This window comes from Panthera pardus, unplaced genomic scaffold, assembly GCF_024362965.1.
Source record: "Panthera pardus isolate Hobbes unplaced genomic scaffold, ASM2436296v1 HiC_scaffold_3, whole genome shotgun sequence".
Lineage (NCBI taxonomy): Eukaryota > Metazoa > Chordata > Mammalia > Carnivora > Felidae > Panthera > Panthera pardus.
The window spans coordinates 28,231,065-28,254,955 of record NW_026526876.1 but is presented as its reverse complement, the minus strand read 5'-3'; the positions used below and the strand labels follow the sequence as shown (position 1 = coordinate 28,254,955).

The window sequence follows — 23,891 nt, the reverse complement described above, 5'->3', positions numbered from 1 at the left end:
AATGCCAGAAAGAGTATATATGCAATAAATGTTTGCTTGAATTAATAAAAAGAGTACAGGCATAGCTCGTTTGATAGTTACCTTAATAATAACTGCAATGGTTTGATCATCGTGATAGTGTTTTGACCACTGAAGCAGAAGTTGCTGGATAACATCTGAGCTACAAGTGGGGTATTAACACTAACATTTGCACACACACACACACACACACAAAAAGACTAGAAGGGAGATAAAATACAAAATAGAAAATTAAAATTTTTAAAAAAGTTAACATTTGCTTCATTAGTAAAAAGTCTCTTTCTTTTACTTCTCAAGACAGCTGTTTTGAACAACTGTTCTACCGAAATTGATGTTTCCAGATACCCAGCCCAACAATGGGGAAAAGGTCATTTAAGTGCACTGTCCAGGATCCCGCTGCAGCAAGTTACTAGATTCCTAGCTGTCAACCATCCAAGAACCTGAGCTTTAATGATAAAATAGTTACAGCAGATTATGTACCAGTGTGGAATATAGAGCTGGCTAACCAACCATAAGTGCCTTGTCTAGTCCCAAATCCTAATGTCTTTGAGAGATATTAATATGAAACATTATTTAAGTTTTTAACTCAAGTTTTTAAAATTATTTTGGGGTCCATTTTAAAAACTTCATCACCATTGTGTTAATGTGGAGTTATGCTTGAAGTAACCAACCTGAAACCTGTCACTCTTTCTGACCATCTTAATGGACTATCTTCTTCTACAGAGACAGACAGAAACGAAGTTTGCTGCTGAGCAAAAGGAAAGATAAAGGTTATTGGTTTTTATAGATAAATGTAATAAATCTTTTTTTTAAGTCTCTTTTTTTTTTAATTTCTGTATTTAAATTCAAGTTAGTTAACATACAGTATAGTATTGGTTTCAGGAGAAGAACCCAGTGATTCATCACTTAAACACCCAGTGCTCATTCCAACAAGTGCCCTCCTTAATGCCCATCACCCATTAGCTCATCCACCCACCCACCAAGATAAATATAATAAATCTTATGATGGAATATGTAAAGAGGACAAGGGAGAATTAAAATACACAAAGCAAATCACAGCATACTGACCTCAAATAGTAGCTACTTGGGGTAAATTAACAGTAGATTATTAATGGTAATACTCTAACTTGCCTGATGCTAAATCATAATTACACTGTTCTGCTTTAAGAAATTACACATTCCTAATTAAAACTTATTTCCCAATGTATGTTCATTTCCTTGGGACTTGTACTGAATCCTGTTACTAAATGGCCATTCATAGGCATTGGATTTAGTTAATAGCTGCTTTAATAGATACTAGGTGAGAGGGCATATGTGCAAATGATAATCTGACTCATTGGCAGAATTTCTGTGAAATTGACCCTGCCACAATTATCGTGGCTTAGTCAAAGCAAAGAATTGAATTTCCATCAAATAAAATCAGTGTTTCACACTATTTGTGAGGCCCTTACTTTTCCAAAACAATGAATCCTTTATGAAGATGACTAAGATGCATGTCATGAAGCTAATATTCTTGCATTAGCCTCCTGAGTCACACACCCCTGAGGTTGTGAGTCATCTTGATCATGACCTGGCTGGCTCTCACATCTACAAGAGAATACTTCCATCAGTCTCTTCTCTCTCACTGTTCATTGTTTTGTTTTTACAAGATTAAACTTATTTCTTTATATTTAAAATCCAAACATAAGGTTGCATGCACGTAACTGCCTACAGGTAAATATTAAATGCATAGATTGTCATATTCAGTTGTATGAAGTTGACCCTTGCACCCCCAGCCAGCTCTTTTGGAAAGTACTTAAAAACTGAGAACAAACTGAGGGTTGATGGGGGGTGGGAGGGAGGGATGGGTGGGTGAGGGATATTGAGGAGGACACCTGTTGGGATGAGCACTGGGTGTTGTATGGAAACCAATTTGACAATAAATTTCATATTAAAAAAAATTTGAAAATGTAGTATTCAACCTGGATATCTTTGAATGTCTGCTAGAAACTATGCTTTTTGGAGTAGTCTGGGTATGGTTTTTTAAAAGCAGATCACTACTTGTTAAAGTAGCTCTAGATAGGTGCACAGATCTTGTTTTTATGTAAGCCAGTCTTATTTGGTAAATTTCATCTTAAAGTGTGAGAATTCAAAAAGTAGCTAATATACAACAAAGTTCCCTCACAAGACCCACAAGGGAGAGATAACTTTAAGAGAAGAAAGAGACTGTAAAACACATAGTCTTATAATAGGCACAGATTGACTCCTCGTATTAAATAACACGCTATTTAGGGGCACCTGGGTGGCTCAGTCGGTAAGCGTCCAACCTCAGCTCAGGTCATGATCTCACGGTTTGTGAGTTCGAGCCCCATGTCGGGCTCTGCTGACAGTTCAGAGCCTGGAGCCTGCTTCAGATTCTGTGCCCCCCCCCCTTCTCTCTCCACCCCACCCCTGCTCGTGCTCTGTCTCTCTCTCAAAAATAAATAAAACATTAAAAAAAATAATAACACACTACTTAGAGAAAAGAAAGCCTGTGGAGTAACATAAGAGAGATTCTAATCATGATAAGTCTGCAAGAATAAATCTGAAAATATTCTTTTTTTTTAATTTTTTTTAACATTTATTTATTTTTGAGACAGAGAGAGACAGAGCATGAGCAGGGGAGGGTCAGAGAGAGAGGGAGACACAGAATCCAAAACAGGCTACAGGCTCTGAGCTGTCAGCCCAGAGCCCGATGCGGGGCTCGAACTCAACGGACCGCAAGATCATGACCTGAGCCGAAGTCGGACGCCCAACCGACTGAGCCACCCAGGTGCCCCTGAAAACATTCTTAAATACCTTAAGTGCAATAAAGAAAAATAAGTAACCATTATGACATTTTGATGTTTTGATCTAAATTAGATTTAAACAAATTTTTTAAGTTTATTTTGAAAGAGAAAGGGAGAGCACAAGCAGGAGAGGGACAGAAAGAGAGAATCCCAAACAGCATGGACCCCAACTCAGGGCTCAAGCCCACAAAGCAAGAGACCACGACCTGAAACGAAATCAAGAGCTGGATGCTTAACCATTTGAGCCACCCAGGCACCCATGAGCTAAATTAGATTTAAAGAATCGCCTTCCCAGTTAATCTATCATTATTTTCTCCAAAAGTGAATAAATATTATTAAAGTAATCATATCACGAGTAAATTTACTTAGGTAACACTTTGCAAAAACATTTTTTGATTCTGTAAAATGATACAAGCTTTACAATCTTGTATCTAAAAGTTTTTTTATGGAATAACTTCCCAAGATAAAACAAAATATAGAACTGGAGAATTTCCTTTGTAGGACCATGGCTATTTCATCACTGAATGTTCACTTAAAAATGTTTAACCTTACATTTCAAGTAATTAACCAGTTTTGATGCTCCAATAAAAATAAATCTCAGGTTTCACCTTCAAGGCCAACAATTTAATAGCACAAAACTATGTTGACATTGTTACATAATTATTTTATAAAATGTTTCACATTTTAAAAGCTTTACTGTTTTTATATTTTCTCTACATTTTGAGGTATTCAACATGAGGAAACCAATAAAAAGTGACATTTGAGAGAGTTGGGTTTTCCCGATTTCTTTTACTATTTTCCAGAGATCTTTCTTCCCTTCCCGAAAATTCCAGTCAGCAGTGACTCCAGATTTTTCTCAACAAATGTTTTCCTTTAAGACCTATGTCAGAGAGCTGAAATTTAATATGCAGTTATTCAGAGACTCAAAGTATTATTTACTAGAGTAAAATAAGCCTCTTCCCTTTTTTATCCCTGCATTAGTAGGATACAATGGACTTCTTGAAACGTTACGACAAATGTTGAGAATGGGACACTTTTAAACAGATATAAAAATGATAGCTTGCATTTACTGAAGTTCTTATTCTTTGTAGAGACAGTGCTAAGAGCTTTATACATGTTCTTACTTAATCCTCGCAACCCTTTGATCTAAGCAGTGAATAAGGAGACAGGATTTAGAGAGGTTAAATAACTTGCCTAAGGTTACATGTCTAGTCATGGGCAGTGCCAGGATTCATTTCATATCTGGCAGACTCCAGAGCCTGTGCTCTTAACCATGGTACTGTATAGTGTTATAGACAGTATAATACAAAAGGAAATAAGTCATGTAATAATGTAACAATACAATGGTTTTTTGTAGATACTCAGGACTCTAATGCATTAGGTATGGGGGAGAGAACTGCATATCAGCACTAACTGCCAATGACTGTGGCGGCTCTGATCAGACAAGGTACCAGTGTGACTCAGCCCAAACTAGCTTCTACTTCCCCGTTTCTATTAATAGTGCCCCAATTTTCCTCTCACCTGGCTTTAACTCTTGAAGTCATCTTTGAATCACTGTCTTCATTATCTCCTACATCCAGTCACTTATGATGCCCTGAGGATTCTACTCTCCTAGTTTCTCACATTCTTCCCATGTTCTCCATTCTCAGTACAGCTAATTAGCTTGTCTCCCTCCTCTGGTCTTTTCCATGTTTGAATCAAGCTGATGCCTGGCTTGCCAGATTAATCCTTCTAAAAAGCAGCTCAGATAATGTCATTTCTCTGTCTTACAGTTATCATCGCTGTCATCCTTCTCTAATACAGAAACCATAAAAATAAGTAGTTTGGGAGAAGACAGATTATGGTTTGTTAGTACCTTAAAAATTCACTCTATTGATACTGTTCCTCAAAATGGACACTGCCAGATGGACCATGAAACAGAACAGGTGGTGGACAAGAACTAAAGGAGTAGATATATTAGATAACGTACGAGAAACTGCCTAGACAGCACTTAATGAATTTTATTAACTTATTCAAAAACAAGGACTAAAATCACTTCCATCCTAGTTGAGAATTAACACAATAATCTGTACAGTCAGACCCTTTTCCATATAGAGTCCCAGACAGCAACTCAGTATGTTTTTAGCTGAGTTAACTGAACCATAACAAGGACAGGTAGAGTAATTAACAAAGAAGAAATAGATAAATAAACATATTAAACTATGTTTAAGATAAGGAGGGGAAAGTTGAATTATAATATGAAATATATATGGATATCTTTTTAGAGTACTTAAAAAGAGTAAAAAGGCAACTCGTGGAATGAGAGAAAATACTTGCAAACCATATAACTGATAAGGAGTAGATATCCAAAATATATAAGGAACTCCTGTAACTCAATAGCAAAAAAATTAATAACCCGATTTTTAAAATGGGCAAAGGACTTGGATAGACATTTCTCCAAGGAAAACCTACAGGTGGCCAACAGGTATTTGAAAAGATGTTCAACATCACTACTTGTGAAGGAAATGAAAATGAAAATCACAATGATAGATCACCTCACACCTGTTAGAATGGCTGTTGGAAAACACATATACAAAGAAAAGAACAAGACAAGGAGATAGAGAAATTGGAACCCTTGGTAACTGTTGTTAGGAAGGCAAAATGGTGCAGCCACTATGGAAAGCAGCACAATGGTTCCTCAAAAAATTAAAGATAAAACTACCATATGATCCAGCAATCACACGCCTGGGTATATATCAAAAAAAACCTGAAATCAGAATCCCAAAGAGATATGTGCACTCCCATGTTCATTCCAGCATTATTCACAATCGTTAAGAGGTGGAAAGAACCTAAATATCCATTGATGGATAAATGTGTAAAGAAAATGTGCCATATACATACGGTAGAATGTTATTCAGCCATTAAAAAAGAAGGAAATACTGTCACATGCTAAAACATGGATGAACTTTGAGGACATTATGCTAAGTTAAACCAACCACAGGAGAACAAATACCACATGATTTCATTCATATAAGGTATCTAAAGTAGTCACACTCCTCGAAGCACAAAATAGAATGGCAGATGCTAGGGCCTGCAGGGAGGGGAAAATGAGTTGCTATTCAATGGGTGTAAAGTTTTAGTCATGCCAGGTGAGAAAGTTCTAGAGATCTGTATGACATTGTACTTATATTGATGATCTTGTGTGCTTTTTTGCCACCAGATGAGTATCTTCTTTGGTGAAGAAGCATCTGTTCAAATATTTTGTCCGCTTTTTATTGGGTTTCTTTTCTTGTTATTGAGTTTTGAGAGTTTATTATATAGTTTGGATATAAGTCCTTTATCAGATATAGGCTTTGCAAATATTTTTTCTCATAGTATGGCTTGTCTTTTCATTCTCTTTAGCAGTGTCTTTTGAAGGACTGAAGCTTTTAGAAATCCAATTTATGAATTTTTGTCATGATGGCTGTGTTGTGTCTAAGATTTATTTGACTAACCAAAGGTCACAAATATTTTCTCCTATATTTTCTTCCAGAAATTTTACAATTTTAGGTTTTACATTGAGGTCTATGATTAATTTTAATTTTTATATATGGTGCATGACATATGTGAAAGTGGTTTTTTGAGGTTTTGTTGTTGGGTTTTGTTTTTGTTTTGGGGTTTTTTGTTTTGTTGTTGTTGTTTGCATATAGGTATCCAATTGTTCAAACACCATTTGTTGTAAAGACCACAAAGAATTTTTTTTAAGATTTGTAATTCTCATTTCTGGTGTTCTTCATTTCTTTGTGTTAATCCATATTTCTACCCGGTGACATTTTTCTTCTGCCTGGAGGACTTTTAACATTTCTTGTATTGTGGATCTGCAGCTGATTAATCTTTTCAGCTTTTATATTTCTGAAAAAGTCTTTATTTCACCATTACTTTTGAAAGATAAATTTAAATTTTCACTGGGTATGTGATACTCCATTGTGTGTGTGTGTGTATACAAACAACACATCTTCTTTATCCATTCATCCATCGATGGACATTTGGGCTCTTTCCATATTTTGGCTATTGTTGATAGTGCTGCTATAAACATGAGGGTGCATGTGTCCCTTCAAAACAGCACACCTGTATCCCGTGGTTAAATGCCTAGTAGTGTAATTGCTGGGTCGTAGGGTAGTTCTATTTTTAGTTTTTTGAGGAACCTCCATACTGTTCTCCAGAGTGGCTGCACCAGCTTGCATTGCCACCAACAATGCAAAAGAGATCCTCTTTCTCTGCATCCTCACCAACATCTGTTGTTGCCTGAGTTGTTAATGTTAGCCATTCTGACAGGTGTAAGGTGGTATCTCATTGTGGTTTTGATTTGTATTTCCCTGACGATGAATGATGTTGAGCATTTTTTCATGTGTCAGTTGGCCATCTTGATGTCTTCCTTGGAGAAGTGTCTATTCATGTCTTTTGCCCATTTCTTCACTGGATTCTTTGTTTTTTGGGTATTGAGTTTGATAAGTTCTTTATACATTTTGGATACTAACCCTTCATCTGATATGTCGTTTGCAAATATCTTCTCCCATTCTGTGGGTTGCCTTTTAGTTTTGCTGATTGTTTCCTTCACTGTGCAGAAGCTTTTCATTTTGATGAGGTCCCAATAGTTCATTTTTGCTTTTGTTTCCCTTGCCTCTGGAGACATGTTGAGTAAGAAGTTGCTGCTGGCAAGATCAAAGCTATACTACAAAGCTGTAATCATCAAGACAGTATGGTACTGGCGCAAGAACAGACACTCAGATCAATGGAACGGAATAGAGAACCCAGAAATGGACCCACAAATGTATGGCCAACTAATCTTTGACAGAGCAGGAAAAGAATAACCAATGGCATAAGGACAGTCTCTTCAGCAAGTGGTGCTGGGAAAACTGGACAGCGACATGCAGAAAAATGAACCTGGACCACTTTCTTACACCATACACAAAAATAAACTCAAAATGGATGAAAGACCTCAATGTAAGACAGGAAGCCATCCAAATCCTCGAGGAGAAAGCAGGCAAAAATCTCTTTGATCTTGCCCGCAGCAACTTCTTCATCCACTGTCTTCTTATTTGCATTGTTTCTGACCAGAAATGTGCTGTCATCCTTATCTTTTGTTCCTCTGTACTTCATATGTCTTTTTATTCTGTGGCTGCTTTTAAGATTTTTCTTTTTATCTCTGGTTTTGAGTAATTTGATTATGTCGTGCCTTGTCATTTTCTTCATATATCTTGGACTTTGGGCTCATTGAACTTCTTGGATCTGTGAGTTTATAGCTTTCATCAGATTTAGAAATTTTATAGCTATTATTTCTTTAAATATATTTTCTGTCACCCACCTTACTAGTTATATTTGCCCACTTGGAGTTGTCTCACAGTTCACTGATGGTTTTTTATTTTAGAGGATGTTTTTTCTCTGTATGTTTAATTTTGGATAGTGTATATTCCTATGTCTTTAAGGTCACTCATCCTTTCTTCTGTACTGTTAAATCAGTAATTTCATCTAGTATATTTTTCATTTCTGTTGTTGTAGGGTTTTTTTCCTGACAGTTCACTTCGGTCTTTTATATCTCCCATATCCCTACTTTTGAACACATAGAATATTGTTATAATTACTATTTTAATATCTTTCTCTGATAATTCTAACATCATTGTCAGTTCTGGATCAGTTTGACTTGATTGATTTTTCTCCTAATTGTGGTTCTTTTTTTCCTGCCTCTCTGCATGCCTAACAATCTTTGTTTGGATGCCAGGCATAGTAGATTTTACCTTACTGAATGTTAGATATTTTTGTATTCTTTTTTTTTTTAATTTTTTTAATGTTTATTTTTGAGAGAGAGAGCCGAGTGGGGGAGGGGCAGAGAGCGAGGGAGACCTAGAATCCGAAGCAGGCTCCAGGCTCCCAACTGTCAGCACAGGGCCTGTAAGATCACAACCTGAGCCAAAGTCAGATGTCCAACCACCTGAGCCACCCAGGTGCCCCTGTATTCTTATAAATATGCTTCAGCTTTTTTCAGGAATGTTGAAGTTATTTGAAAACAATATGATTAATTTTGGGTCCTTAAGATTTGTTGAGTAGACCCAGAACAATATTTATTATAGGTCTTAAATTTCTATACTGCTGAGACAAGACCTTTCTGAATATCCTAGCCAGTGTCCTGTAAATTGTGAGGTTTTCCATTCTGGCTGCAAGTAACAAGCACTGTTTCTGGCCCTATGAAAGCACCAGGCTGTTTTCCCTCTAATCCTCTTGGATAGGTCATCTCCTGGCTTTGGGCAATTTTCTCACATATATGTGCTAATCAGTACTCTACTTTTCACACATCTCCAGAATTATTACTGTTTTGCTCTCACCTTCTCAGAACTCTTTCCTTTGAACATTTGCTGCCTTGGTCTTACTGAATTCTCAGTTCCATATCCTCAACTCAGGGAGTCTGCCAGCATCAGACTGGGTTTTCCCTCCCTACATCATGGTCTGGAAATTCTTTTAAGGCAGTAAGTGAGCATAGGATTTGTTTTCCCTCTCTCAGGAATCATTATTTTTCATTGACTATGTCTAGTGTCTTGAAAACCATTGTTTTATATACTTTGTTTAGAAGTCTGTTTGGGGATTGTTTTGGGTAGGAGGGTAAATATAGTCCTTTTCACTCCATCTTGGGCAGGAATAGAAATTCATGTCATAGTTTTAAAAAGAAAATTATAGGTGAAGTGGACCAGAGCATAAACTCATCTCTCATTAGAAAATGACTGGCTTGAGGGGAGGGGAGGTGATGGGCATTGAAGAGGGCATCTTTTGGGATGAGCACTGGGTGTTGTATGGAAACTTAATTTGACAATAAATTTCATATAATAAAAAAAAAAAAAGAAAATGACTAGCTTGAGGGGTGCCTGGGTGGCTCAGTCAGTTAAGTGACTGACTTTGGCTCAGGTCATAATCTCACGGTTCGTGAGTTCGAGCCCCCCATCAGGCTCTTTGCAGACAGCTCAGAGCCTAGAGCCTGCTTCGTATTGTGTGTCTCCCTCGCTGTCTGCCCCTCCCCTGCGCGCGCTCTCTCTCTCTCTCAAAAATAAATAATTATTAAAAAATACATAATATACTTTAAAAAGAAAATGACTAGCTTGGTAGTTAGAATTGAGTTCTCTGGGGGCGCCTGGGTGGCTCAGTCGGTTGAGCGCCGACTTCGGCTCAGGTCACGATCTCGCGGTCCGTGAGTTCGAGCCCCGCATCGGGCCCCTGTGCTGACAGCTCAGAGCCTGGAGCCTGTTTCAGATTCTGTGTCTCCCTCTCTCTGACCCTCCCCCATTCATGCTCTGTCTCTCTCTGTCTCAAAAATAAATAAACGTTAAAAAAAAAAAATTTAAAAAAAAAAAAAAAGAATTGAGTTCTCTGAACTAAACTATGTATTGTACATGTAGTGATGCAGAATTAAATATGGTCATTTCTAGCACAAGAGTAAATCTCACATGTAGCGTTAGCAAGACTTCAGTTACTAAACTGATTTGTGTGGCTCCAGCTTTCTCAGTAACTTTTCTAAAAGAAAACAAGAATAGTCTTTAGAAATATCTATCCATAGGGCTCCTGGGTGGCTCAGTCGGTTAAGCGTCTGACTTCGGCTCAGGTTGTGATCTTACAGTTGTGAGTTTGAGCCCCACGTCGGGCTCTGTGCTGACAGCTCAGAGCCTGAAGCCTGCTTGGAATTCTGTGTCTCCCTCTCTCTCTGCCCCTCCTCCACTCGTGCTTGGTCTCTCTCTCTCTCTCAAAAATATATAAATGTTAAAAAAAATTTTTTTTTGAAGAAATAACTACCCTGTCCTCTCTGAAATAGCTAGCTATCCTGTCCTCTCTGGGCATTAGCTCTAGGACACTATTTCCTCCCTTCACCCAGCTTCCTGTAGGAATAGTATTCTTGATTGTGGTGTGCTTTGGTCAATATCCAGGCCTTGCCTGTGATATTCACAGAGCTTGGAAAATAACATTTTTTTCTTCTTTGTCCTGCTATTTAATGGTCCACTGGTTTATGATAGTTGCCTTTAAACAGAAATGTATCCCTGAAAGGTGCCAAACAAATGATCCATTTCTTTTTATTATTATAGTACAGAGCAGTGATTTTCAAAGACCTCTATTTGCATCCTATAACTGCCTCCCTCAAGCCCTCCTGTTCTACCAAAGCAAAGTGTATACATATTTCCCTGTGGTTAAGGATGGAAAATCCATATTAACTATTTTCATTCATGAATTCATTTGTTAAATGTTATTGAATATACCTACCGAATGACAAGAACTGTACTAGTTAATAAGGACTTAATAGGTTCGGTGATTAACATAGGGTGAGATGACGACTTGTGGGTTAGAGTGTGGAGGTTGACATGATCATGTTAGAGAGAGATTTGGTAGCTCTATATACGGGAGGAATAAAAGCCTCTTTAAGGATATAGTAAAAGCAAGAGATGTTGAGAACCTAAACTATGTGACTGACATTCATTGAGGATTAAGATTCTAAGCTAAGAACTTAACATACCTGTTCTCATTTAACCTAATGGGGTAGATACTCTTCTTATCCTCGTTTTACAGATGACAAAACTGAGACTTAGAGTGATCAGCACCTCCTCCAAGGGTACGCTACTCTAGTAACAGTGGAATAGGAAAGAAAAAAAGGAATTATATCTGAGAAATAGTCCTCAAGAACAATTGAGAGGACTTGTGACAAATTAGATGTAAAGGTTAAGGAAGAAGAAATCCTGATGAGTGCCAAGTTTCTATCTGGGAAGACCAGGCAAATGGGTGATACTTCATTAACTGAGTTATTAATAAATGGAATAGAAAGATTAAGGTGAGTGAGACAATAACTTTGCAACATTTGAAGTTTGAGGTTTCTATCAGAAAGCCAAATAGGATAACTTTTGTAAATAGTTGGACATGCTGTGTAGGAGTGTGGGAATGAGGTCTGGAATAGAAATACAAACCATCACCACTTAGATAGTTGTGAAAGCTATTAGTCTATTCCTTTGAGACTATCCAGGGAGATCACGAAGAACAAAACAATAAAATATAGAACCTAGTATTGGCATTATCTTAGGGATGGGCAGAAGAGGAGGAACTATTAAAGATACATCAGAAGGAGAGGACTAAAAGAGTAGAAGAGGGGTGTCTGGCTGGTTCAGTCAGAAGATTTCAAGGTCATGAGTTCGAGCCCCATGTTGGGTGTAGAGATTACTTAAGTGAACAAATAAATACTTAAAAAAAAAAAAAAAAAGAACTAGAAGAAAATGTTGTCATGTTAAGCCTAAGAGGAGAATGTATTTCAAAAAGTGGGGATTAGTTAAAAGTGTTAAAGACTGAGGAGTGGTTAGGAAGCATAAGGACTGGGAAAAGAAATCATCATACTTAACAATTATACTTCATACAATCATACTTCAGTGACTTTAACCAAAACAGTCTCAGCGGATATACTGCTGAATAATATGAGAGGAAGTCAGGCTAGAATGCACGATTGCTGCGCAAGTGAAGAGAGCAAACAGGGCTCTTTCACAATGTTGGGTAGTAAAAGGAAGAAGGGAAGAGGGTTTAAAGAGAGTCAGTATGTTCTCAGTATCCTTTTTGCTGAGTTTTGTTTTAAATGAGTGTGTCAGGGACCGGGGGGGTTGTTATGGTTACTCTGGATGTCTTTCTGTCTTGATGGTGTCGATGGTGGTAGCAGCTAACGCAGTTAACCACCAGATACTTTCCTAGGCATGTCACATATATTAACTCATTTAATCCCCACAGTATCATTGTTATCCCTGCTTTTAAAATGAGGAAAACTGAGATCTCAGGAGCACAAGTAATTGTCCTAAGGTCACACAGCCAGTAAGTAACAGAGACAGGATACACACCGAGGGATCCTAGCTCTGAGTCTAGTTTTACCTACTCTGCTGTGTTTCCTTGTTGACCTGAAAAGTGATTCTGCTTTATTTAACCTTTTCTTTTTTTTTTTTTTTTTTTTTTTTTTTTTTTTTCTCAAACAGCAGTTATCTGTAGTGAACGTTTCTCAGACTGTTATCTTTAGATTGTCTTTTAGGACCTTCTTCAAAATTGCTTTACATTCTTTAGAAACTCATTTCCTGGTGTAGGAATAGCTGCCTACTGGAATCCTATCCAGAGCAGCCGGAATAAACAACAGACCCTAAAGAGATTCGACTCCTGTAAATGGTAGAGTGAACTTTCTCAAAATTCAGTAGACAAATCAACTCCTGCCCTACTTTAAGCATTTCTGAAGAAAAAAATAAGCATGTTTTTTGACTTATGTTTGAGACTGAGGTGATATCAGGTTTTGTCTGAAGCACATGTGTTTCTCTGCTTTGTGTCGAGAAGGGCACACATGTCCTGAATCCTAAGGATGAGGCTGAAACTATCCTTTGTTAGAGGAACAGAGGTACTTCCAGGCTAGACTTTACAGTCATTGTGGGAGAATGCTAGGAAAGACAACCCTGCTCCTGTTTGCACCAGGCCTTGGCTGTATCACACACACCCTTTCTTCTGCCAGGCCTGGGACTGACTTCTTTTAGGATGATTCATGATTGTTTTCCATGAGTAAATATGCTTTAGTCTAAGTCCAGTTAGAGCTCGTTTGCCTCCACTTCCCCTTCTCCTTTTCCACTTACTGCAGCTGTTTGTACTTGCATTTGGGCAGAGCTGATCTGTTAGCCTCAGTGCACTTTGTGTTATTGTTTTTTTAATGTTTACACTTTGCTTCACTGAAAGAAAGGTCCATTTTCTCTATAAGCTTAGATGTGTAGTTATACTTATTGATGGTCTCACAGAGACCGTTTCCTAGAGAGAACTCATTCGTCTGCCTCAAGACTGATTTGCATTGAAGAGATGCACACACTGAAGAGGTGCCCACACCCATCTGAGTCTGGAGTTGTTATTAAACCCTTTTAAAAACTACTTTCCAAAGCTTGTCTTATTTGTGTGCCGTATTGAAATGTGATTCCTTTCCATGTTTTTTCCTTCAACATTTTATTAGGAAAATTTTCAGATACACCAAAAAAGAAAGAACCTAACAATCAGCACTCATATACGCACCACCTTGATTGTATCATTAACATTTTGCTGTCTTATCATCTGTCTATCCAACTGCCCATCTCTTTACCCATGCATCTTTTTTTATGAATTTTGAAGTGAATTACGGATATTGCTATACTTTAGTAGAATGCTTTGAGAGGGACGGGATGGTCTTGCTGCCTGAGGACTGCCAACTCTTGAGTGCCAGGGGTAAGAAAGCCACACACATTACTAAGTGGTATGGATTAGCTCATTTTTTTCCCCTTAGCTCAGCTGTAGTTGCAGTGGTAATTTCTCATAGATTATTTCAGTGTTTGTGCCTTAGAAAATCTCTTGGAAGCCAGCTGGTACCCCAAACAAACATTTACTAAGGAATATGAACTCCACAGAGAACATCCATTACCTCCATGTCCCACAATGCAGGCCAAAGTGCTTTCTTGTTCGTATGCCCTAAATTTATTGTTGAACATAGGAAGTAGGGCTCTCTTTTATCATATAGAGCTGACAAAAGCCTTAGGTTCTGAGGTACAGAAATTGTTTCTAGGCTGTTCTTGGCATCTACAGTTGTTTTACCATATGGTACTGGGCTAATTTTATCTGTTCTTCCCTTGAGGCTTTTGTGAATTGATTACATTTTTAGAAAATTTTTTAAATAACTTTTTAAAATGTCAGAGCTTTCTCAGTAGAATAAAATATGATGAGAGATTACGTCAACAGGAGAACAAGTTATCTTAAGAGAATTTTTCTCAAAAACTTAAGCATTTCAATTGCATCTGTACTTACTCCATATTATAAATTAGCATTGGTCATGTTCACGAAAGCCCCTTTTGACACAAAATATAAAGTCATCTTGGACCTGAAGAGATAAGTCTGTTAGTTCAGAAATCAAATGAAAGTTTCTACAGCTCTTCTCTCTCTGGAAAGGTCATTTCCGGCCAAACATGTACTTCCTAAAGGGAAGCACAGGAGAGGTGAAAGAGAAAGAAGACAGCTTAGCCCATCAGCTAAGCCTAATCAGTCCTGGTCATCCATGGGATCATTCATGTCACTTTCAGATTTAAAGTGACATCCTATAAAGCAGCTACAACATAATAGACAAAACCTGGATTTTTGAGCCAGAATTAGGTTTTATTTCTAGTTCTGAAACCAGCTGTGTGACTTTAGGTCTCGCTAGGCCTAGTTAGACTCACCTCAAGCCAACTGACCTATTTTCATTCCTCCCGGGGAATCCTATCACTGCTCACCCCGAGCTCAGAGTAACTCTCTGGGTGCCCACTGAGCACACTCAGGTGCCCTGGAAGTTCCAAGTGGGTAGCAGTCACCTACTATCAAGTGACATGGAAAGCGGTGGAGTAAGGAGCTCCAGGAATCAGTCCCACCACGGAAGCAACCACTAAGCTGGCACGTCTGACAGAATCAACTTTTTCAGAACTTTGGAATTGCTAAGTGAAAAAAAGAAGATTATGAAACAGGATCTATAGTATGATCTCATTTGAGGTTTTTAAAACAAGTATTTGTGGTACAGAGAAAAACTCAGAATATATGTGAATAATGTTTCTCTCTGGCTACTGGGAGTACAATTATTATCTTGTTTATCTGCTATTCCTAAAATTTTCTATAGTGAATATATATTACTTCTGTGAAAAATAGCAAAAGCAAAATAGAACAGTTTGGCAGTTTCTCAAAAAGTTAAACATAGAGTTTCCAAGTGACTCAGCAGTACCACTCGTAGATACACACCCAAGAGAACTGAAAACATATGTACACAAAAACTTGTACGTGAATGTTTATACCGGCATAATTCATAATAGCCAAAAAGTGGAAACAAATCAGATTACTTGTCAGATAAATTGATAAACAAAAGGTGATGTAGCCACATAATGGAATATTACTCAACAATAACAAGAATAAAGTCCTGATACATGCTTCAACATGAATAAACCTCAAAAACATTATTCTAAGTGAGCTAGACACAAACGGCCACATATTACGTAATGTTTATTGTGTATGTCCAGAATAGGCAAATCTGTAAAGACAGGAGGTCTCTGGTTGCCAGGGGCTGGAAGGAAGGGGGACTATGGAGTCACAGCTAATGAGTATAGAGTTTTCTTTGGGGGATGATAGAAATGTTTAGGGATTCAATAGTGATGGTTGCACAATTTTGTGAATGTATAGTTGACCCTTGAGCAACACAGATTTGAACTGTGCTGGTTCACTTTTGTAGACAGTACTGTACATGTATTTTCTCCTCTTTATGATTTTCTTACTAACATTTTCTTTTCTCTAGCTTACTTTATTGTAAGAATATAGCGTATAGTATGTATAACATACAAAATATAGGTTAATTGACTGTTTATGTTACCAGAAATATATAGTAAAGTTTTAGGGGGCATCAAAAGTTAACCTGTGGATTTTCGACTCCAAGAGGCATCAGTTCCCCTAACCCTCATGTTGTTCAAGGGTCAGCTGTACTGAAAACCACTGAGTTGTATACTTTAAAAGGGTGAATTTTATGATCTATGAAGTATAGCTCAATAAAGTAATGTTTAAGAAAGGTGAAATAGACTATAAACTACAAGAATTAGAATTAAAAGAATATATTTAGCAAGTTAAAGTCAAATTTTTCACTGAATTCTGTAATTATAGTTATGGATTTTTTTTTAAGTTTTTAAGTCCAGTTAGTTAACATACAGCATTATATCAGCTTAGAGTTAGGAATTTTAAAAGTGTAAGTTTCGGTAAAGAGATGAGAATCAGGAAATTATAAGCGATTATGTAGCTGAAGCTCCACAGCTCCCCCTTTTTTTTTAGTGAAAATTTGGGACATTTTAAAACTGATATGGGAAACTGTTTTCTTCTCTTTTTAAAGTTTGGCTTTATATTTTTAATTATTTGCACTATTTTTGGAATTGTTATCTTTTTTTAATGCAAAGTAGTCATTCTAATAGCTTTCAGAGAATTTTAAATGAGAGTGTAGTACATGTATACTTAACTTGTGAGCAGATTTTCTCAAGTAAGCCACCATCTCTAGATCCCATTTGACGATGTATAAGTGGTTTAAGTATGTTCTAGAATAATATAAGCAGTGTAAATAGATCTCATTTACCCCCTTATGATTTCCCTTTCTCCTGCCCTCATCCCCTTCCCCTGGCCTTTTATTCTCCAAAATGTAAAATGGGATTAGAGTACAATACCTTATTTTTAATTAATTCTTTCAGTAAGCATATATTGAGTGCATACTATGTGTCAAAACACTGTGCTTAAAGTTAAAGATACAAAAATAAAATATGTGACCCTGGGGCACTGGCTGGCTCAATCAGAAAAACATGTGACTTGATCACAGGGTGTGAGTTGAAGCCCCACACTGGGACAGGGCATTGAGCTTACTTAAAAAAAAATAAATAAATAAAAATAAATAAATAAAAAAACACCTGGTTCTTGGGGCGCCTGGGTGGCTCAGTCAGTTAAGCGGCCGACTTCGGCTCAGGTCATGATCTTGTGGTCCGTGAGTTCGAGCCCCGCGTCGGGCTCTGTGCTGACCGCTCAGAGCCTGGAGCCTGTTTCGGATTCTGTGTCTCCCTCTCTCTGACCCTCCCCCGTTCATGCTTTGTCTCTCTCTGTCTCAAAAATAAAAACGTTAAAAAAAAAAAATTAAAAAAAAAAACAAACACCTGGTTCTAGACAGATAAAATGATACATCTTAGAGCTACTCTCTGAACAGTTAGGAGGGCACTTAACCCAGATAAGGAAGGTCAGTCAGGACTTCTTTTTACCGTCAATATAATTAGAAGGTTGATCTTTGAAAGCAAGTTACACCTATTATGCATTTTTAGAAAACTATTAAAAGTAGAGCTCATGCTTGGCTGTTAGCACATCCTACAACTACATACGCACAGAAAAACATCTTGAGAAAAGTGGTAGGATCTGTTGTCTCCAAGATGTGTGTATAGGCCAAAACTTTTTTTTTTTTTTTAATTGGCATGAATACAGGCAGTAGAGGAGCAAAGACCTGAGGTCAGAGTTTGGTTTCTGCTTCCTTGACTGCTAAACATGTTGAAGACTTTTTAAACTATCAGAGCTTTTATGGGCTCTGCTTATACTAATAAATCTACTAAATTAAAAAGAAAAATATCATCGTGAACTTAAAGGAATTGCTATTTTTCACTGGTATCTTTTTAAAAAACAGACACATGGTCTTTGCATTGCTTTCTGCAGGACTGATATGTACTGATATGGTCCTATTAGTTGTTAAATATTGAAATACATCCTTACTGGTTGGTAAAAAGCTGATGCTTTAAGCCACCTGGATGCTCCACCACAGTCTGTAGCGCACCCCCCCCCCCCAAGGGACTCCAACCCTGCATCTCTCTACAACCCAACAACTAAAAGGTTGTCTCCAGGCATAGCAAGAAGCCTTAAGGACTCTGTTTCTGTACTACTTTGGCATCCATTCTGACTGCTGGTGCTGGGCCATCCCCACTGTTTAATAATTTTGAATCTCACCCCGACTTTCTGACTGTTCCATAAACCATTGTCATTTTAACTGTGTTTGTTTTCTGCCAACTAGAGTATCCCATGGCCCTAGATCACCTGCTCTCGCTTACCTGTGTAGAACCAAAATTGAGTTGCATTATTTGCTGAGTAACCCAGAATAGCATTGTACTAGAACTAATAGTCTCCTAAACCATGCTGCTTTTCTTCTGTATTTCTTTCAATGATGACAGTTTGGCCTAAGTTCTGTGTCCTCTTATTGTTCCTTCCAGTTCATTTTGCACCTTATAGGCCTCCAGATATCTCCCTGAAGCCTCTGCTCTTTGAAGTGCCCAGCATCACTACAGAGTCAGTGTTTGTTGGCCGGGATTGGGTTTTCCACGAAATAGATGCTCAACTTCAAAGTTCAAATGCCAGCGTGAACCAAGGAGTAGTGATCGTGGGAAACATTGGGTTCGGCAAAACTGCCATCATCTCCAGACTGGTGGCCCTCAGCTGCCACGGAACACGGATGAGACAGATCGCCTCAGACAGCCCACACGCCTCCCCCAAACGTACGTATTCCTTTTTAAATAACTCCCTGCTTCATTGCTCTGAAAGTTTTTCTGATAGATTAAGTCTTACATCCTTTTATTTTCTGATCTGCAAAACCTAACTTGCATGTGAGGACCATTAATTCAGAGTTGAGAGAAAGAATGTAATACTCTGTTTACATTTAACCCACATATCTAGCGGTCAGCTAAGTGTGACTGAGAAAACCTTTCTGTGGGAATAAATTTATGAGTCTTCCCCTCTGGCAGTCTGGCTAGTCTGTCCTTTGGATAATGACTGTAGCAATTGCTTCTAAGAGGCATTTGCCTCCATCACTGTCAGCTTTTGCTCAGCCTGTGCCCATGTCTTCTTGTTACATGCCAGCACAGTCTGCTTGAAGCATTCAATTCCTTGCTCTTGATGTCAGTATTGCACTGCTTGGGCTTAAACTTCATTGTGTCCTTGAAGGGTTTCTCCTGCTTCCTTGTGAAAGGATGCTGAGATCACGTATGTATTCATGCTCCTTTCATCCCAGGCCAGGCACAGCTTAATGATCACCACCAGGATCTTGTTTGTTTATTTCTAAAATACTTAGGTGGTCCTTAGCACCAGGCACTGTCTAAGAGCTTAACAAATATTAATTCATCCAATCCTCTTATCAACTCAGAGAGGTAGTTCCTATTATCATCATGTCACAGATAAGTGATCTGAGGCTCAAAGAGGTTAAGTAGACCTCCCAGGTTTCATAGCCAGTAAATGGTGAAACAAGTATTTGAGCCTAAGCAGTCTGGTTTCAGAAGCCATTCCCTTATCCACTTTGCTGTCCTGCCTCTCCTTAATGGAGAAACTCACCTGAATAAAGGAGACGAGAGGAAAATGTTCTTCCTATACTCTATATGTATAGAACCAGTCTACCTGGTTTCTGTTAGTTATGAGAAAACAAAACCAGAAACTATTGCTCTGCTAGTCCAAATCATTAATCTAGCTCACCATAAGTTTTCAGACAGCCACCACTAGAAACTTGAGATTATAGTAGTTACAGTGTCTAACACATGCTAGAAACTCAATAAGAGCTCACTGAGCACCCTCCAGACATTCTGGCTTCCTAATGAAATTAATTGACAGTCTTGTGTCGTTAAGTGGGCACATTGTCTCTGGTTAACTAATAGAGATCTCACGTGGAGAAGAAGGACTAGTGTGTACAGAGAAAACTGGTTGAATCAAGAGACCCTGTTTACCAGGGTCTGGTAAGAATTGGTATGGAAGAATTCCTTTTTCACAAGCAATGTCATGCTTAGTTTCTACATGAAGCTTTTCTCAGGTAGATTGGCATTGTGTCATGAGAGTCAAGAGCTCAGATTTTGAGCCCCAGCACTCCATTGACTGTATATACTCTGTAACCTTGAGAATTTTAATTGAAATTTTTAGATCTGCTTTCTCATCTGTAAAATGAGGAAGTGGGACTAAGTGATCTTTAAGATTTGTTCCTGTGTTAAAATTCTGTGATTCTAAAAACATATCTTCTTGAAATTGAAAAGTGGTTGAAATTAACTTTCCAACCTATTCCAGTGTTTTCCTTTGAGCACTTAAATATCACACCAGACTACATTTTATCTGAGTACTCCAAGACTCTTTAACTCTTTGAGTATGTCAGAAAGAAAACCAGATAGCTAATAATCTCTCTGACTCCTCTATATATCACTGTTGAGATAACGTAACGGTAGAATCCTGTAAATCCCAAGGGCAAGAAGAGCTGCTTTCTCGGAAAGCAAAGGTATCTGGGAGTCCCTCCCAACTAAGCCTGGGAAAGCAGGAGTTAATAGAAAACAGTTCATGTGCTCCCCAAAGCAGAGGTTCTATAAAGGTAGTTCATTAAGTTATTCTCTAACATCCATTGCCTCTTATCTCCAGAGACACTCTAAAAATATCAGGACACTCCAGTTCTTGAGATAAATGTCCATTTGTTGTGACTGTAGATTTGGCCTGATAGTTAACTTTCCTTTTTTTTTTCTTTTTTTTTTTTCTTAATTTGAGAGAGACAGAGAAAGAGGGCACACAAGTGGGGTAAAGGGGCAAAGGGGAAGAGAAAATCTTAAGCAGCCTCCACATTCAGTGTGGAGCCTGACGCAGAGCTCGATCCCACAACCCTGGGATCATGACCTGAGCCAAAATCAAGAATCAGATGGTCAACCAACTGAGCAGCCACCCAGACCCCCCTCTTCTTCCCTTTTGCCTGATAGTTAACTTTCAGAACTTGAAAACCGTGTCAAAGGAGAAAGAATATGTGGTTATATATTTATCAGAATTTCACAGAACTAGCAGTTGCCTTGTACATAATAATTTTTGTTGTAATCTGTCAGTGATCAAACTACATTCTACCTCTGCCATCTTAACAGAGCCACTAGCCCTTAAGAAGGGTCAAGAATAAGTGACTGATAAAGTGCAAGCTGTTTTTTGGCATTAATATGTTATTATGTAAGCCAGCACTGGGAATTTGACTGGCAGTAGCAGAATTTCTTTCATTAATGACTAAGAATGATGTCTGTATAGAGAATTGGCTTAACTTTTCACTGTTTAATTTACATCAAGCTTAGATAGGTTTATTTGAATTTCCATTGGCTTTCCTAACCCTGTGTCGGTGATACCAATGATACAGTTGTAGAAATAATAAAAACAAGGTAGAAAATCGTTGGCGCTCCCATCTCTGCATCATCTGTCTTCTCTCTTCTACCCCTGTCTCCTCCACACTGAGCAGCACTGCTGTGGAAGACGTGAGCAGTGTAGCCTGCGGTACCACATTGCCTGGCTCCGTCCTTCCCCCACAGACACTCAGCCCCCAGCCCACCCCCTCCTTGTCATTTCCCTGGGAAGGTACAGAAAAGCTGTCAAGGCAGGCACTAGCCTGTCATCTGCTTTCCGCCTACACCCCTTCCCAAACCTGACTCCCCCGTCAGGCTCCACCACCATCGTCATCAGCCACCCCCTAGTACATACACACGAAGAACAAAAACATTTTGTAAAAATAGACCCGTTGTGTAATTTAGGCATTATTACGTTAACTACAAGTATACTCAGTACAGTAGTCAGGAAAGCTCTAATACAAGACTATCTTTCCCCATCACTAAGAGTCAGTATAGTTATTATTTGGATTTGACATTTGCCAACAGCTGCCAACCGCCCAAACAGCTGTTCAGTAAGTCACCCCACCCTCCCTGCTCTGCTCATGTCAGTAGTCTGTTTTGCTGCTGCCCATCGACTGCTGCCTACCTGTTAACTTATTTCTCCTGTTCCCCGAATACCAGAGAGTTAAGATACTCAGAAAAAAAGGAGGCCATCTCCAAAAGGCAGTAGCGAGAAGCCAGAGGGCATTTGGGTAATAATTGCCCCCAAAATCAAATATCAGATAAAGGGGAATGCAGTGGGGAGAAGGAGTGAGCCACAGAAATGATGCATCGACGGTCACTGCGCTTCACCTCCACTCACACATTTTCAGTCTTTTTCCACTGCTGCCACCCACTCGTACCCTCCTCCAGTTATTCTGAACTTGGCTCCGGTGACCAGAGCATTTACTCTCCCAGCAGACAGAAGAAGTCTCCATTCAGTCCTCGGGTGAGGAGTTCAGTGAGGACTCCCTTCCCCTATTCCTCCTCCTTTCCAGTGGCTCTTGACCATCAACAATCCCCTTATTTTGGTGTACCCATTTGTACTGTGGTCTGTAGTCATGTATATAGTCTGTAATTCCTAGTGGAGATAAGACATTTCCTAAGTAACATGAACAAGTGGAATTTTTTAAAAACAGTTTTGTTAAGCTGTAATTCACATACCACACAGTTCACCCATTTAAATTGTTCAACGCAGTGCTTTTTAGTATATTCACAGAGTTGTACAGCTGTCACCATAATCTAATGTTAGAACACTTTTGTCCTCCCTAAAAGAAATGCCCATTAGTGATCAATCTCTATTCTCCCCTTAACTGCCTGCCTCTACCCCTACATAACCACTGATTTGTTTTTTGTTCCTACGGATCTCCCTATTCTGGGAATTTCATATAAAGAGTCATACAATATATGGTCTTTTGTAACTGACTTCTTTGAGTATAATATTTTCAAGGGTTATCCATATTGTAGCATGTATTGGTATCTCGTTTCATTTTATCATCAAGTACTATTCCATTGTATGGATATTCCATATTTTAACTGTTCATCGGTAGACATTTGGGTTGTTTTCACTTTTGCGCTATTATGAATCTTGCTTCTTTGAACATCTGTGTACAAGTTTTGTGTGGATATAAGTTTTTATTTCTCTTGGGTCCATACCTAGGAGTAGAATTGCTGGATAATAGAACAAATGGAGTTTAACCAATCTTCCTTTAATTCAGGGTTTTATGATTATCTCATGCAAACATCTCATCTTTTTAATCCAGATGTGGACGCCAACAGAGAACTGCCACTCACACAGCCACCCTCAGCCCACTCGTCCATCCCCAGTGGAAGCTGCCCAGGGACCCCAGAAATGCGCAGGCGGCAGGAGGAGGCCATGCGGAGACTAGCCTCACAGGTACAGTAGGGCTCCCAGGGTGCAGACATGCCAGCTCCATTGTAACCCCAAGGGGCAAAGGTAGGGGGACCCTTGGCAAAGTGGACAAAATGTATACAGCTATACCATGAGACCCTGGGGAAAATTTTCTCTTCCGGCTCCTAGAAAAATGCTTTGTTATTATGGAATCAGAGCCTTTTCGTTTGAAAGGCCCTCAGAAATAACCAGAGTCCCATAATGAATAGATAAGGAAGTCGAGACTCGAAGAAGTTATATGATTTTCCCAAGATCACAGTATTAGCACTCAGCAGTTTTTTATTTTCACTCCTATTCAAAACTCTTCCTGCCATACTATACTGTCCATAATATTTTTTAGGTGTTTGAGTTTTAAATTTCTATTTTAATCAAAGTAACATATGCATGATTTTTGAAAATTAAATAATACTCAAAGACTTATAATAAAACCCATCAATTCTTTTC

The 23,891-nt window shown here is 38.5% G+C and overlaps 1 protein-coding gene across 10 annotated transcripts in view; it reads left to right on the top strand.

Moving 5' to 3' along the window:
- TANC2 (tetratricopeptide repeat, ankyrin repeat and coiled-coil containing 2) overlaps nt 1-23,891 on the top strand; it is a 361,571-nt gene that overhangs the window by 243,281 nt on the left and 94,399 nt on the right. For all 10 annotated transcript variants that reach the window (XM_019466615.2, XM_019466614.2, XM_019466612.2 and 7 more), the window contains 2 exons: nt 18,617-18,898; nt 23,299-23,432. In XM_019466615.2, the coding sequence (XP_019322160.1) occupies nt 18,617-18,898; nt 23,299-23,432 (416 nt within the window). The remainder of the gene's footprint in view (nt 1-18,616; nt 18,899-23,298; nt 23,433-23,891) is intronic.